At 40.0% G+C, this 16,056-nt stretch overlaps 2 protein-coding genes across 10 annotated transcripts; one reads left to right on the forward strand and one right to left on the reverse strand.

The window, feature by feature from the left end:
• Positions 1-865: 865 nt before the first annotated feature.
• On the forward strand, positions 866-1,864 carry LOC113359815. Its single transcript, XM_026603392.1, has one exon. The coding sequence runs from the start codon at positions 866-868 to the stop codon at positions 1,862-1,864; it is 999 nt and encodes a 332-aa protein (XP_026459177.1).
• Positions 1,865-10,866: 9,002 nt separating this feature from the next.
• LOC113357007 lies at positions 10,867-15,642 on the reverse strand. 9 transcript variants are annotated; one of them, XR_003363351.1, is made up of 7 exons: positions 15,014-15,642; positions 13,181-13,846; positions 12,991-13,071; positions 12,290-12,904; positions 12,083-12,215; positions 11,652-11,954; positions 10,867-11,290 (listed from the first exon to the last, which is right to left on the reverse strand). XR_003363351.1 is itself a non-coding variant. In XM_026600261.1 (2 exons), exons 1-2 carry the CDS (start codon positions 11,598-11,600, stop codon positions 11,047-11,049), a joined length of 369 nt encoding a protein of 122 aa, XP_026456046.1. In that variant the 5' UTR covers positions 11,601-11,645; the 3' UTR covers positions 10,867-11,046. The 9 variants fall into 9 exon arrangements, 2 of the variants coding, with proteins under 2 accessions (XP_026456046.1, XP_026456045.1); XR_003363352.1 differs by having other exon boundaries at positions 10,867-11,293; XR_003363348.1 differs by lacking the exon at positions 11,652-11,954.
• Positions 15,643-16,056: the final 414 nt, after the last annotated feature.

Below are 16,056 nucleotides of genomic sequence, written 5' to 3' on the forward strand. Positions count from 1 at the left end.
TCCCGAAGATTCAACGTCTGAGGAGGAAATACCCCGACAAAATGAGAGACCTGATACCGCGACCGAAGCTAAACTCAGACAACTTGAGGAGATGGTTAAGAAACTGGCTAGAGATGGCGAAGATGACAAATTGGCGGAAGTAATCAATGAAGAGGAGAAGACACCCTTTACTCGAGAGTTGGAGCAAGCACCATTTCCCCCAAAGTGTACTCTTCCAATATTCCCGTCACGGTTCGATGGCACCGGGGATGCTGTGGAACACATCAAGATGTACATGATGTCGCTTCTACAATGGAAGAGTAATGACATAGTCATGTGCAAATTTTTTCCGGAAAGTTTGGAAGGAGAAGCTAAGAATTGGTTCTACACCCTACCCGAAGGCTCCATTGGAAACAATGGTGCGTTAGTGGAGACTTTTCTCGAGACCTACATGCATAACAGCATCGCCAAGCCAAGGGTTAACAAGCTATTCACATTAGCACGAAGATTCATAGAACCATTGAGGTCTTTAGAAGATAGATGGAGGAAGCTATGTACCGAGATCGGGAAGGTACCCGTGGACCAACAGATATTTGGGTTCTAAAATTCACTTGGGAAAACAAACCTTATATGGGTGGCAATGTACACCGAAAAGCCACAAACCCTAAAGGATATGCGGAAGATGCAAAAACACTACATTTCCCTAGAAGAGATTCAAGAGGGAGCACAAGATAAGAGCGTCCATGAGGCAACCAAAACGGAAAAAACGGTTCTGAAAGAAGTTACGAAGCGACCCGAGTAGAGATCGGGGCCACAAAATAAAGGTCCAGGATAGAAGGAGTGGGTCAAGAAGGGAAAAAAGCCTCATTATGAACCAAAAGTGTACATGCCATTGAACCCACCCCTAGAAGAAATTTCCAAGGAGGTGGAGAAGAGAAACGATATCCGGTACCCGAATACCCGAGGGATACAATTTAACGAGACGAAAAACCATCCCGAGTTCTGTCATTTTCATCAGTTCAGGGGGAATTCAACCAATGACTTCCGAGAAGTGAAATATATAGTTCAACACCTGATTTGGGACGGTTATTTGAGGAAGTTTGTCAAGCAAGTAGTGCCGCTACCCGATGCTCCAGTACATCAAGTCAGGATTGATCGGGGTACTCACTTTCTAGACCTCCGCTCAGGGATTATGACAAGGATCCACAAAAGGGACCGATCAGGAAATGAAATATTTAGTGTGGACAAGACTTTGTCCATGGAGGAGTGGATGATGCAGACGATCACATTCTCTGCTAAAGATGTCCCGATGAATATCCAAGCACATGGAGACCCACTAGTCATCACTTTAATGATAGAGGAATGGGGAATGAATAGTATCCTGGTCGACATCGAGATCTCTGTAGAAGTTCTTTTTTACGAAACTTTCAAGAGAATGCAACTATTCGATGATATATTTATCCCGTCGACCTATAAAATTTATAGCTTTAATGGGACAATGACTATACCAAAAGGAGAAGTCACACTGAGAGTTTCATATGGAGCCGATTACTTGGACACCCTTACCACCTTCTACGTGGTAGATGTCGTGTCACCATATGAAGCGATCATTAGGAGATACTGGATCACTGGCATCAAAGGAGTTGCTTCTGCATATCACCAAAGGTTAAGGTTCCCGACTTACAAGGGTGTGGTTGAGGTCACAGGAGACACGCAAGCCGCTAGACATTGTGTTCAAGTGGAAATTCAACAAAACGAAGATAAGCGAGTAAGATTACATCGAAACAAGAACAAAGCTAAGGAAATAAAATCCTTCCAAGAGTTAGAGAAGATAATCTCACAAGCAGTTATGTCATATGAAGCAGGAGAGGACAAGATCGCATAAAAATCAAAGGTAGCAACACCTATCAGAGATCTAAAATCGAACTTCACAGGTCTAGAACCTACTCGGTATATCAACTTGGGAAAGGAGGATGAACCTAAATTGGTAAAGATCGGTCGTTGTTATCAGAGGAAAAATATAGTCGATTGATAACTCTATTACAAGAACACATGGATGTGTTTTCCTGGAAAATGCATGGTATGGAAGGTATCGATCCGGATGTATGTTGTCACCACCTAAGAATCGATCCGGAATTTAAACTAGTCCGACAAAAAATGCGTAGGATTACACGCGAGCCGCAGGTGGCAGTTGAAGTAGAGCTGAAGAAGTTACAATCATCGGGGATCATACGCAAGGCACAATATCCGTTATGGATCTCGAGCATGGTAATAATACCTAAGAAAACAAGAGGAGTCTGAATCTGCATCGACTTCAGCGATTTGAACAAAGCTTGCCCGAAGGATAGCTTTCCGCTCCCGAATATCGACCAACTTGTAGAGTCAATAGTCGGACACAAAGCGATATCGTTAATGGATGGGTACTCGGGATATAACCAAATCCCTTTGGCTCCCGAGGATCAAGAAAACACGTCTTTCTTTACACCAAGAGGACTCTATTGTTATACTAAGATGCCATTCATATTAAAGAATGCTGGTGCCACGTACCAGATATTAGTGGAAGACATGTTCGAGATAAGATCCACGAATTGAGGTTTATGTAGATGACATGTTAGTCAAAATAAAAGTTGCAATCGATCATGTCTAAGACCTTTGAAAAATCTTTCAAACAATGAGAAAATACAAAATTAGAGTGAGCCCAGCCAAATGCACTTTCTGGGTGACCTCGGGTAAGTTTCTGGGATACGTCGTCACGGACCGAGGAATTGAGGCAGACCCCGATAAGGTCAGATCTATGTTGGAAACGCCATCACCAGTGAAAGTCAAAGATGTACAAACATTAAACGAATGCTTGGAAGCCCTAGGGGGTTTTATATCACGATCGTCAGACAAATATAAAGACTTCTTTGGAACCTTGAGAAAAGGAGAAAAGTTCAAATGAAATGAGGAGTGTGAGGAAGCATTTCAGAAAATTAAACATCATCTCGCGAGTCTACCCGTGTTGCAAAGACCCGAACCCGAGGAAGTACTCACACTCTATCTCGGGGCTACAACCTGTGCTATCAGTATGATATTGGTCAAGAATGTGAGAATGGAAGAAGAACCGGTATAATTCATTAGTAAGACCATGAGACCGACAGAGAAGAGTTATACTAAAATCAAACAATTGATACTCGCGTTACTATTTGCAACACAAAAACTGCGGACATACTTTCAGACTCACAAAATTAGGGTGCTAACAAAGTCCTATATCGAATCGGTACTAGACAGCTCCGCTAGATCGGGTCGGATATCCAAGTGGGGTGCTCAAATCAAACAGTTTGACGTCTTTTATGAAATGATAACAACGATCAAAGCACAGGCGGTAGCGGATTTCCTTGCTGATTTTCCCCTAGGTGAGGAGGAAGAAGTAAAGGATATCCCCCGTATGGAAGAAGATATGGACGACCCCTCTGACCTTCTCGAGATATGCATCCCAACACAATGAGATGTGTTTACAGATGGATTATCAAACAAGGATGTCTCGGGATTGGGGTTGGTCTTCACAACGCCGAAAGGGAAAAAAATAGTCCATTCTTTTAGACTCGAGTTCGAAGCAACTAACAATGTCACTGAATGCGTAGCGGTGAAACATGCTCTGAGACTAATTGCAGAACTGGGGCTTGAAGAAGTAAGACTTAATAGTGACTCATAGCTGGTAGTTCATAAAATTAGCGGAGAATACATTGCTCATGACCCGATACTTTAGAAGTACTGGAAATTGGAGAAATTCTACATCGACCAAATTCCCAACATCAAGTTCCGATACATTTATAGAAGATACAATCGTCACGCAGACGCCTCGGCATACGTCGCATTTATGTTAACAGACGCGACCATAGAAGTTATACGAATCGGGAGAGTATTATCTCCATCAATATCCGAAGAAGGGGATATGGAGGTATAAACGGTTATTGCTACAGCCGATAGGTATGAGACGAGAGATTGGAGAAATACAATTCACCAATATCTAGAGTCGGGAGCATTACCGAAATGGCGATCCCAAGCTAACAAATTAAAAGTAAAGCAGCAGACTATGAGCTTCGGGAAGGCATATTGTACAAAATATCATATTTGGGTCCACTGTTAAGGTGTTTGAGCAAAGAGGAAGGACATTCGATCTTGAATGAGTTACATTATGGTGGCGTGGGTAATCATAGCTTGGGAAAAAGTCTATCGGCGAGGGCAAAAGCAATGGGGTATTTTTTGCCTTATGTGAATGAAATGCGAAACACATGGCTAAGATATGCGATGAATGTCAAAAGTTCGAGAAGAAAATACATGCTCTATCAGTACTATTGAACTCGGTAGTAAGTCCCTGGCCCTTCGCCAAATGGGGCATCGATATCGTTGGACCACTACATGTCGGGTCGGGACAAAGAAAATATTTTATTTCATAGTGGAAACGGAATAATTCACCAAATGGGTCGAAGCTACAACATTGAGGCATATTCGGGATAAGGAGGTGTTTCGGTTTATCTTCGAACATATTATTTGTCGTTTTGGAATTCCCGTAGCTATCGTGTCAGACAATGAGAAACAACTACAAGAAAAAAATTGATATGTTGTTCAATACCTACCAAATTAGGAAGAGTAAAGCTATACCCATATATCCCCAGAGTAATGGGAAAGTAGAGATCACCAACAAGACGATAACAGACAATTTGAAAAAGAAGTTGGACGGAGAGTACGACGAGTGGTGTGAAGAACTACACAATGTACTATGGTCCTATCGAACAAGGGAACGTGTCTTTCTCCCTTTATTCTCACGTACGAACAGAAAAGACGAGGGTACCCAAATATACCTTAATCTAAAACTTTTCCACCTATAAGTCCTTTCGCCGAAAGTGATTGTCTATGGATTGAGTCGAGACAATACAACTAATCGGTTCACACTTCGTGTGATCGTCTATGGATACGAGATCGAGACAATATGACAACAAGATAACTTGTGTGATTGACTATGGATACAAGATCGAGACAATACAACAACGGAGTATGTTTACTTGATAATAGGTTCAGACTTAACCCAACACAATAGGATTGCTATCAAGTAAATAGGATTTAACGTTTGTGTATTTTACTTCTGATTATAATAAAACAATTATAAATGCGGAAATAGAAAAGTAAAAGACACAGCAAGACTTTGTTAACGAGGAAACCGCAAATGCAGAAAAACCCCGGGACCTTGTCCAGAATTTAATACTCTCAGGATTAAGCCGCTATACAAAATCTAAACCAACTTCGTATAGTTGAGACCAAGCAACTAAACTTATAGTTCACCTAGTTCCGTTTGTATCCATGCGCCTCCAACTTGTAATAAGTCACGCACTTGGAACAATTCCTTTGGTTCGTATTCCAAACAGTAAAGGTACAACAAATTTGTTCGGTAACAACTCTTTTCAAACAAGTGATATGAGTTTGACAAAAGGATCTTCTGTTATCCCAATAAACTCCTTTGTCAGGTTCTTAGATATATCTCAATACAACTACCAAAGTAATTGTCTAGATTTTGAAATCAATACTTCTTAGTCACAAAGACAATATATTGATGCCGATCTACTCAATTAATCAATCAAGGTTATCACAAAGATAAACCGATTATAGTTGGATCCCTAGCGGATCAAGTTTTGTGCACACAAAAGATTATGAACCCAAATCAGAAATCTTCTTCGTCTCCAAATCTTCTTAGATCTTCAATAAACACCTGCACACAATCAACTTGAATCTCTTGTGATCAATCATACACAGAACGGAGTCTGTTAACAATAGATTATCACAAGTCGTCTTTAGATTTACAAACAGTCTAAAGATCCCCATCGAAACTTCGATCTAGTTTGAGTGAATCTTATATCAGAAGAGAAGATTCTCAAGCATAAACAGTTCAACCACCGTTAGTCAATCAAATCAATCGAAAACTAATAATAAACTGCAATTATCTAGTTTCCCACCACCGATACTCGTAGAGCTTCCCAATCCCAAAGAAGTCTTTAAAACGAGCGGTCGTAAGAGATTTCGCCTAATTATGGTACTTTCCTCTTCGAATAGACGGCTCTACCAGTAACAACACAACTAGGTAGTTTTGCTGGCTTTGAGGATTAGTTTGCTTGAAATTCAAACTTCAATATTTATAAACCAAGTAAGTTTGGACACCAAGGAATTTCCAAAACCGAAAATATTCTCAAGATATGCAATATATTTCCAAATTCGGTTTTCATAATTCCTGGAAATGCTCTGTCCAAATAATGACCGAAATCTCAGTAGAAAATATCCAATTAGTTAATGCACATTACCAATTTTTATTTTCTAAAGATATGCATTTTAATTGCTGGAAATTAAAAGCATATAAAACTAAAAACCTCAATTGAAAGATTCTCAATTTATTTCGATCCGGGATTCTTTCCTTTAGCTATTAAGGAATATCTTTGAACAATAAAAGATAAGAGTTACTGCACATGTTCAAAGTATGTTGACATCTTTACTTTGTAAATCCTTTTTCATATTTACAATCTTGGAACCGATTTTCCACATTTCCAAACGAGTTTAGAATTGGTTCATCTTATTTCCAAGAACTATGTGATTGATCAAAAACATTCAATCATCATTCATGGGTTTAACGGTTCTACCAAAAAAAGTTTCGGTTCTACCTCCATGTGGGTATTAGGATTGGTCTCACTAGTTACTAGGATCGGTTACCACATATATATGTTATAAACTTATTCGGTTGCAGAATTTATAAGATCAGTCACACCAATTACTAAAACTTGTTAACCTATTACAAGGATCGATTACACATCTTGTGATTAGTCCCAACCAAGTTCTAGGATCAGCCACCCAATGACTAGGAATAGTCACACCAATTACAAATATCGATCATACCATCTCAGGTGATTAATTAAGATCAGTTTCACTAATAAAAGTGTTAGAGCATTGCTCGGTCGAACTCGCATGCATTGCTATCTCAAGCATGTTTGTCAATGTTAGTGATCAAAACTATAAATCTTGATTTCTAGCCTATTTAGATGTCTCGGACTAGGACATAGATTGTATAACTGAGCTTAGACTTCACGACGTTCATCATTTGAAGACTAAGAACTACTAAGGGGAGCTTGTGGAACTTCATCGACAAAAGGTATGTGGAGACTTAAACTCATCTATCACTAGAAAGTCTATTTCTACTCTATCTCCTATGTTGAGACATAAGTCGTATTACGATATAGTTTTCTATATACACATTTGAGATTTCGAGCTGAGTATATCTTACTTACATATTTCTCGAAATATGTGTTGGCAAGCTTTCGCTTCGACCAAATTCATTTTATATCATGAGAAAATTGCCGAGTAACATCTTATATGGTTTGTGTGATACAATCATTTGGTGTAGACTTGGAATGTTTCAATAATGATCATTTCAATAAATTGAAAATTGCTTTGATGCTAATAATGTGTGGAAATAGCTATTGTCATCCTCTAAGAAAGTTTCAATGATTGAAATGAAGAGTTAAGATTATGTAACCATCTTTGGATATAAGCATATATAGTGTGTTCGCACATTAGTGTATAAATCCATAAACCGGGAACCAAGAGTATGCATATGTGTGTATACAAAATTGGTGAAGGAGGCAGGTTAAGTATGCGTACTCGTACGCATACTGGCGGAAGTTTTCCAACCGAAAAATTCTGCTGAGTTTGGAAATTAACAGGCTCTTAACTAGTCACCTTAAGTATGCGTACCCGTACGCGTACTGGCGGAAGTTTTCGAACCGAAAATTTCTGCTGAGTTTGGAAACTAAACCAACTCAAATTTGGTTGCTTAAGTACGCATACCTGTACGCATACTTAAGCTGGTTACTTTATCATCGGTCAATTCATGAACTTAAACATTTAAATTATAAGGAATGCAATCTTTGCAAACCGTGGCTTTAATTTTCATGATTGATTCAAGTGAATCAAACCGATTTTGTTTTGATTGTGTTTTCCATACAATTGAACAACTCTTTAACTAGTTTCATTTGAGTCATTTGAACTAGTTATGGTTAAGAAGAATAAGGTTGATATGAGAGTAATCATATGGCTAACCTCGGTTAACTATTTTTGAACCAACATGGTATACACGTTTAGGTACGGTTACATAAACCTAAATGAGGGTACATTTAATTTGTGTGTAACAAGATAAGTTCGATCTAACGGTTGAAAGATATTAGCTTTAATCTCATCAGGTTTTCATCTAACGACGCATATTGAATGCTTTGTTACTAAGATAACATTAATTGCAAACCCTAATTTGAAAACTGTATAAAGGAGAACTCTAGAAACTGGGAAACCTAATTCCCACACCTCATGTGTGATACTAGTTTCATAACTAGAGTTGATTCTCCTTTAACCTTAGGTTTCTTCTCTAGACCATGTAGGTTAACGACTTAAAGACTTCATTGGGATTGTGAAGCCAGACCGAACTACTTCTCTTATAGTTAAGTGATCCGATCTTGCTGATTCTATCGTACGAGTACAATTGTAAAATTGTCTTGAGATTTATATCTCCGATTGGCAAGATAAAAAGTAGTCACAAACATCTTCGTCTCATCGTTTGTGATTCCACAATATCTTGTTTCACTAGTCGATTAAGATTATTGTGAGGTGATTGATAATACTAGGCTGTTCTTCAGGAATATAAGACCGGTTTATCAATTGGTTCATGTTCACCTTGATTTATCAAAATACGGAACAAAAACTCTTGGGTATTTTTGTGGGAGACAGATTTATTCAATCATATAGACTTTTCAGTGTGAGATAGATTCGTTTATCAAGTCTTCGACTTTGGGTCGTAGCAACTCTTGGTTGTGGGTGAGATCAACTAAGGGAATCAAGTGCGTAGTATCATGCTGGGATCAGAGATGTAAGGAGCGCAACTGTACCTTGAATCAGTGTGAGATTGATTAGGGTTCAACTACAGTCCAGTCCGAAGTTAATTGGTAGTAGGCTAGTGTCTGTAGCGGCTTAATACAGTGTGGTGTTCAATCTAAACTAGGTCCCGGGGTTTTTCTGTATTTTCGGTTTCCTCGTTAACAAAATTCTGGTGTCTGTGTTATTTCTTTTCAGCATTATATTTTGTTATATAATTGAAATATCAAAGGTTGTGCGTTAAAATCAATCAATTAGAATATCCAACCTTTGGTTGTTGATTTACATTGATTGACACTTGAACATTGGTCTTTGGTACCGTTCAAGTAACTCCTCTTATATTCAATCGGGCTCGCAAATTTCTATTTGCTGATTGCGGATTGAATTAAGAGTTAGAGATATTAAACTCTTTGATATACTTTATTCTAGATTGAGTCTGACTGTCTAGTTGATTCCTTAGAAAGTGTATTGGAGTAAGTCCTCTGGGATTTCCAAACGAATTGTTGGGTGTGGTTGTTAGACCCCGTATTTTCAAAAAGTTATACCAATACAAAAGTCAGGCCTTGTGAATAGTTTTACCAAGATACATAAACAAGTTATGAGCGGTTATACTAAAAACACATATTGGTAATCCAAAGATTTGTAATAAATAACAATACCAATAAGCCTAGCGATTTCCCTTTCGATTGATAAAATAAGTTTATGAATTGTACTTCCTTTAAACGAATGTAAAACATTGTTTTCTAAGACGAAATCTTCACCTATACCCATACACATAATCACAATAGCATTCATACGATTATGTCGATGTCAAATATACGAAGTTCAAAAGATAGACGTTATACTTTGTATTGTAATTCCTTAATACTATGTCTAACTAGAGTATAATAATTCACAACTTCATAGTTATGTTTTCAATATGCACGACTTGAAAGATACGTTAGGAATGAAATAGTTCAAGTCAAATATTACTAACCTCAAGTGGAAGGATGATGTCATCATTGTAGCTTTTTACTTCTTCACATTCTTCAAGTCTTAATGTAATACTTGTAAGTCTCATATCCTAGTAACTTTATTTCTAACCTATACGAAGTTGACTCTAATAAATAATCAAGCGACTCTTTAAATGAGTTTTGATTCACTAAAATATGACAACCAAACTTCACATACCAACTCTTGGTGGGTTCAACCGAGCTATGCTCTAACACAAAACGAAGCAATCCTCCCAACCGAGGCAATGATACCCATTACAAGAACCAAAGCATGGAGACGGAATCTATCATCATATTTGATCCTAGCTAAACTTGATGACTTGCAAGAAACTATACCACCCATGAGAGGTGGAAGTACAGGTATGATACCCCGTCATTCAAATCCTTGTGTCATCCATAAGAGATAAATAAGGAAAAATGACATAAGCGACTAATGGTCATTCGTACTCGGGGCGATGGCAATGTGCAACTGCCGAGGTGACTTACATTCGAATGGTCGTTTCGAACTCGGGGCAATGAAAATGTGCAAGTGCCGAGGAGACTTACACTCTACGGTCTATTTGAACTCAGGGCGATGGCAGTGTGCAAGTGCCGAGGTAGTATAAGGGTTCTAGTGGTTGGAAACCAGTAACCAAAGGTTACCAAGGCATGAGTTGCTAGTAACCGAGCGACCTAGGCACATCTACAGGTTGTTCTCATTGCAAGTGACCAGATTCACTTGATCCAAGGTAGCCGATTGATGGCAATCCAAGGATGATTGGGACGTAGGACTTAGAAAAGACCTAATGTACTCTTATTAGATGAAAATACCAGTGATGAGATACCTCGATCGGGACATGGAATTGGGCCCGATGACCCTCCCTGTTGAGTGTATTCGACAAACATGGAATTTATACTAACATATACTTTAAACCATAAATGCATGATGGTGAAGTGCAAAGGTTACGAACGACCATGCATAAAAAATAAATGTGAAACATTGTCGAAAACTACAAGTCCTAAGGAGGAGGGAATGATCGGTGACGCAACACTGCAAGAAACATATAACCCGAAAACTTAAAGGTGTTCAAGTGAAATGAAAATTACAGCCCGAGAGAAGGGGAAAATAGTAGCACAACACTACAAAAGGCAGAAACTATTCTTCAGGATTAACCGAACCTGAGCCATCACTCTTCGCAGCGAGCTTCTCTTTCCTCATGTTTATGAACTCCTTTACGCCTTCCTTGACCTTCTCAGTGAGCTTCTTCTCATGCTTTTTCTCCTCCTCATCCAATTGGCGAGTCAACTCAGTAGCAGTATCAGTAAGCTTGGTGTTCAAAAGAACTTCACTCTTCTTCAGCTGAATGACCTGTCCTCCAAAGCTTGGAATTTTCCTTGTTCTGCTACAGAAAACAAAAACATAAAGTGATTACAACTCGAGAAAATGATAAGACGAAGTGATAAAAAATTAAGAATAAAGTATGCTTAAGGATCTAAGAGCGTGGGTAACACTAATTTTAGGGTTTTTTCTGATTTCAAAAGAGAAACCTCAAGCTCACTTATCTTGAGAACCAATTCATCATACTTTTGTTCATTAAACTCATTCGAGGGGCAGTGTTCTTTATGTTCACTCGATGAAACCTGTTGGCGCTTATGGGCTATTTGAAGACCCGACAATTGAAGCGGAGTCCATTCTAAGTCTTGACTCATTTGATCATACCCGAGAAGTTTATCTCATAATTGCTGGACAGAAATATCGACCTCATCTTTCAATCGGGAGAGACGTTTGCGATTGGAGTGAAGATCCCTGTTTTGAAGTGTAGTGAGTTACACCGACCCTATAAATTCGCAACCAGTAGGAGTCTGTCAGCAACGACCCTTTGCAACCGGGACAACTCAGAGCGGAGGTTGTCTATCTCTTCGGGAACATATTCGAATCTTTGATAACGAGTGATTTTGGCTCGAAGCTCTTCAATTTCGGAGGTCTGGCGGTCAATTTTATCATCCTTTTTGTAAATCTTATGTTGGAGTTTATCCACGTGACCTTCTTCATCTCTTAGTTTTCTGGACAGACAGCGGAACTCAGAAGCGGAATCTCGTTGTAAACTAGACATTTCGGCTAAAAGATAACACTAGACTCGGGATATTGGCACTACATCATCAATCAGAAACAGAAAGACTAAGTAATGTACCTTTAACACCATTTAGCTGCCTCTCGAGTTCCTGAGATCGCTCTTACTCTCCTTGTAGCTGGGTCCGAGGACGGGCCATTTCCTCCAGCTCCTTTTGACGAATAACAGCCTCAAGAAGTCCCTGGTTCTCGGCCTAGAAACACATCGGGTCAGGTGATAAATCGAGAAGAAATAAAAAAATCTTTTAGCCGGGGCTGTATAACTTACAAAAAGATTGATGGACTCCCTCATAACAGGACCATATAGGGGCAAGACCTTCAACATCTCAGCACCGGAAAGAGAACTGAAGCTAGAAGAGGCGAGAGCACTAAGTGAATCGCAAGCAACGCCAGAAAATGTGAAAATGGATCCCCGACTACAATCTTGTTCGGAGTATCCCTCTCGATATTCTCCATCAGCTCATCTCCCCGAGAGGATTGACCATTCCCATCGTTTGAAGGAATGTCGGGCTCCTTCTGCTCTTCTTCTCCCCCACCCGATCCCTCAATCTCAGTATCCGAGCCGAAGAGCTCATCATTCTCGCTATCATCATTCGGTATTACCACGGTCAATTTGGTATATTGAAGAGTTGTCTCCTTACCCGAAGAAGATACTTTAGGCACTTGGGGCAGAGACACATTCTTCTCAGGGGTACCCTTACCACCTTTAGCTCATTTGCCACCTTTCTCAGCTTGATCACCTACAACGACAAATGAGACGTCAGAATTCTTCTTCTTGACTACCTTTTTTTGGCACAAATTGAGATAGTGGAAGCCGATCGTCAGAATCCTCAGCATCTTTCCCGAAAGAGCCTTACGCAACATCCTCACCAGTCTTTGATTTCTGAAAAAACAACATCGTCAGACCCATTAAAGGCAATAAATAGGGGCAAGTACGCGTACTGAGAGAGGAGCAGTTATATTTGTTACCTTCACTGGCTCTTCCTCATGTATGTTGCTAGAACCCCTATTCCGAGTACCTTGAGATTTGGGAGTACCCTGAGCCTCGGGCTACAAAAAAGTGAATTGTTTGAAAAATTTGATCACTCGATTGGAGAAGACCCGAAGTGATCTAAGTAATCAACAACATAAAAAATTGTACATGGTCAACATTAACTACCCAGAACTGATAAGGATCGACAGGAAAGGAAGGAGGAGGGAGCTTGCCACTCAAAATGGGACCTCGGATAGCCAAGGGGACTTGGTCCCAAGCAGAGTCGCTAGTGTGGCGAGCGTGTTTGTTGGTATTACTACCACCTTTGGGATCTTCATCTAACATCAACTTTTCAAACCCAACGGCTGGAGTCTTGAGGCGATGAGGACTGCAGCGAAACCGACAAGATCACCAAGAGAGGCAGTATCGCTTCGATAATTACCCACAAAACTGACAGAGGTATACTTTCTCGCATGAGAAGGATCGTATGTAGACCAGGGGGTGTTGGAGCATTCACTCATCTCTCGTTTCTCCCACTCATCCATAAGGAGAAATGTGTTACCATTCCATTGGCCCAAGACCCGAGGAGGTTGGATCTGAGTTAGAACTTCATAGATGAACGGTCGGCTTGGGTCATAGAGAGGAAGACGCAGCCCGAGTTCGAGTTGACCCTTGGTAATGATATTCGCATCGGAAGAATGGTCGTACTCTTCAAACTTCTCATTCTTTAGAAGACCTTTCTGACCCGATAGAAGCTGAAGGACATAGTCATGGAGATTATAGTTATCCTTCAATTGATCGATGAATTGCGCATCAATAAGGTTCTGGTACTTGCTGGATTTCTTCTTAACCCTACACGCAAAAATAGAAGAATCATCAAAAAAGATCGAATCTAGAGCATGATGATCATGGAGGGAGGGACTATCAACAGAAAATAGTGAACCTACGGGAATACTATCTTCACTAAAAAATGTGTAACTTAACACCTTTTATCTATCATGGATGGAGATGGGGAAGCCATTAAAGACAGTTACAGAACAGGACTTGAACGATGATAACGTTGATGATAAAGGCAGCGAGAAACAGAGATGGTGACGACAGCGAAATAAAGACAGCAAAGAAACAAAGGTAACAACGAAGAACTAGAACGTTGAGAGAATGATTAAGGAAGAAATGGAGTTACAGAGATGGAGTAGTAGAGAATGTTGGGTTTTGAACGGAGAAAGAGAAATAAACAGTGAAGCAAAAAATCTAAGGGTTTATGAGTTTTCTTTTATAACCAAGGCAGTTACAACGGGCTGAGGAGGTAGAGGGTAATAAAGGCGAGATCGTGGGGGACGTGGCAGCGAAAAATACGGCATGATAACGGTTGGGGAAGGCGAAGTAGTTTTCTTCCCATTTTGTCGAGCACACGAGTGGAAATAAGGGGCATAAATGTAGTAGCAATTAGTTGGCAAGTAAAGGTGGCACAATCCTGAGCTGTGATACATCAAAGAAGAGAGCAAGGCGAAGCACGGAATCACCCTATCAGATACAGGAAAAAAAATATCTACTGCATGTGGAAGAGAAGTAAACACGTGTAAAGTGAAGGCCATATTCAACGATCAGGTTTGAATCGAGGTACAAGGCATTAAATATACTGACAGAGCACGTGTAGGAGCAAAAGAGTCACGTCATGACAGGCTCGGATGCATAGGATGGCAGACTCGGATCGGGCAGAGTAGCAATATCGGATTAATGGATATCGGGACCATTACCATTAGGCGAAAGCAAACTTGAGCCGAGAAGAGATAAATCAGGAGACCTATTCTTCAGAGGAGCACAAAGTCGGGAATTGAGTATTGGAAGGAGATATTAGTGATCACCCGACAGGACCATCAAGATAGATAGAATGTGACTACACTGTAATCTCGTTGTATGAGCATCTTAGCCTATAAATATAGACCCTTGTGTTGATAAAAAGGCAAGTGATTGGTAAGTGAATGAAGAGAGAGACTAAGTAGTGTTGAGAGATATCACCATTGTAACTTGAAAGAAGTAATAAGATCATCTCTTCACCCCGTGGACGTAGATAATCATGCCGAACCACGTATATCTTGTGTTCTTATGTGTCTTTTTACTTGCTTATCTTGCCATCTTTTCATCTTGAATGTTAGATGTATAACTTCTTACAACTACGACCGCGAAAGAAGAATATATCCCGAAGATGGACTGGCCGCCTCTGAGAGCGAAGAAGAAGAATACACGCGACAAGTTGCGCGGGAAAACAAGCATCAGGAGATTGCCGAAGCTGAACGATAAGCTCAGGAAGTAATGGAACGAGAGGCAGAAATGCAACACCAGATTCGACTCAGGAGAATATATCAAGTTGTACGAAACGTCCATACCAACAATACGTCAAGTAACGAAAGTACCGATGCAACTCTTGTCATGATACTAGACAATTGAATGAGACAAGAGGAAATGATAAAGAATCCATAAAGGAGGAACCTTTCCTTGGAGTAGGAAGATAACCATCTCAAGCAGAGAAATGTGTATGGGAGAAAAGAGCAGAGAGAATGATCAAGTGGAGGCGAATCAAACGACAACACCTAACCAAGAGTTAGAGTCGAGAGATTACCCCCTCAATAACCTCTTCGACAAGGTCAAACCCCAAACCCAGATGTTCGACACTAAAGTCAGTATGTATGAACAAGGAGTTTAACATCCGAGGAGGAGCAGAAGAGTAGGGATCGGGGGCAAAGCATGAAAGAAAAATTAAAACAACTAGAGAACCTGGTCAAGAAACTAACTGCAAAATACAAAGATAACAAACTCGCTGAAGCAGTCATCGAGGAAAAAACTCCCTTCACCCGAGAATTGGCAGAAGCCATTTTCCCACCAAAATCTACCCTTTCGACGTTCTTATCATGATACGATGGCACGGGTGACGTGGTGGAGCACGTCAAAATATACAGAATAACGTTATTGCGGTTGAAATGGAGTGATGTTGTGATGTGTAAATTGTTTCCATCTAGTCTCTATGGAGAGACCCAAATTTAATTTTATTTACTTCGAGAGAG

This window comes from Papaver somniferum, chromosome 3, assembly GCF_003573695.1.
Source record: "Papaver somniferum cultivar HN1 chromosome 3, ASM357369v1, whole genome shotgun sequence".
NCBI lineage: Eukaryota > Viridiplantae > Streptophyta > Magnoliopsida > Ranunculales > Papaveraceae > Papaver > Papaver somniferum.

Excerpts from the sequence above, each read along its gene's own strand:
- LOC113357007 (XM_026600260.1), bottom strand. The coding sequence starts at position 11,600 with ATGAGTCAAGACTTAGAATGGACTCCGCTTCAATTGTCGGGTCTTCAA. Across the intron at positions 11,294-11,475 it reads AATGAGTTTAATGAACAAAA|CAGAACAAGGAAAATTCCAA; the intron begins GTATGATGAATT and ends TGTTTTCTGTAG.
- LOC113359815 (XM_026603392.1), top strand. The coding sequence starts at position 866 with ATGCCATTGAACCCACCCCTAGAAGAAATTTCCAAGGAGGTGGAGAAG.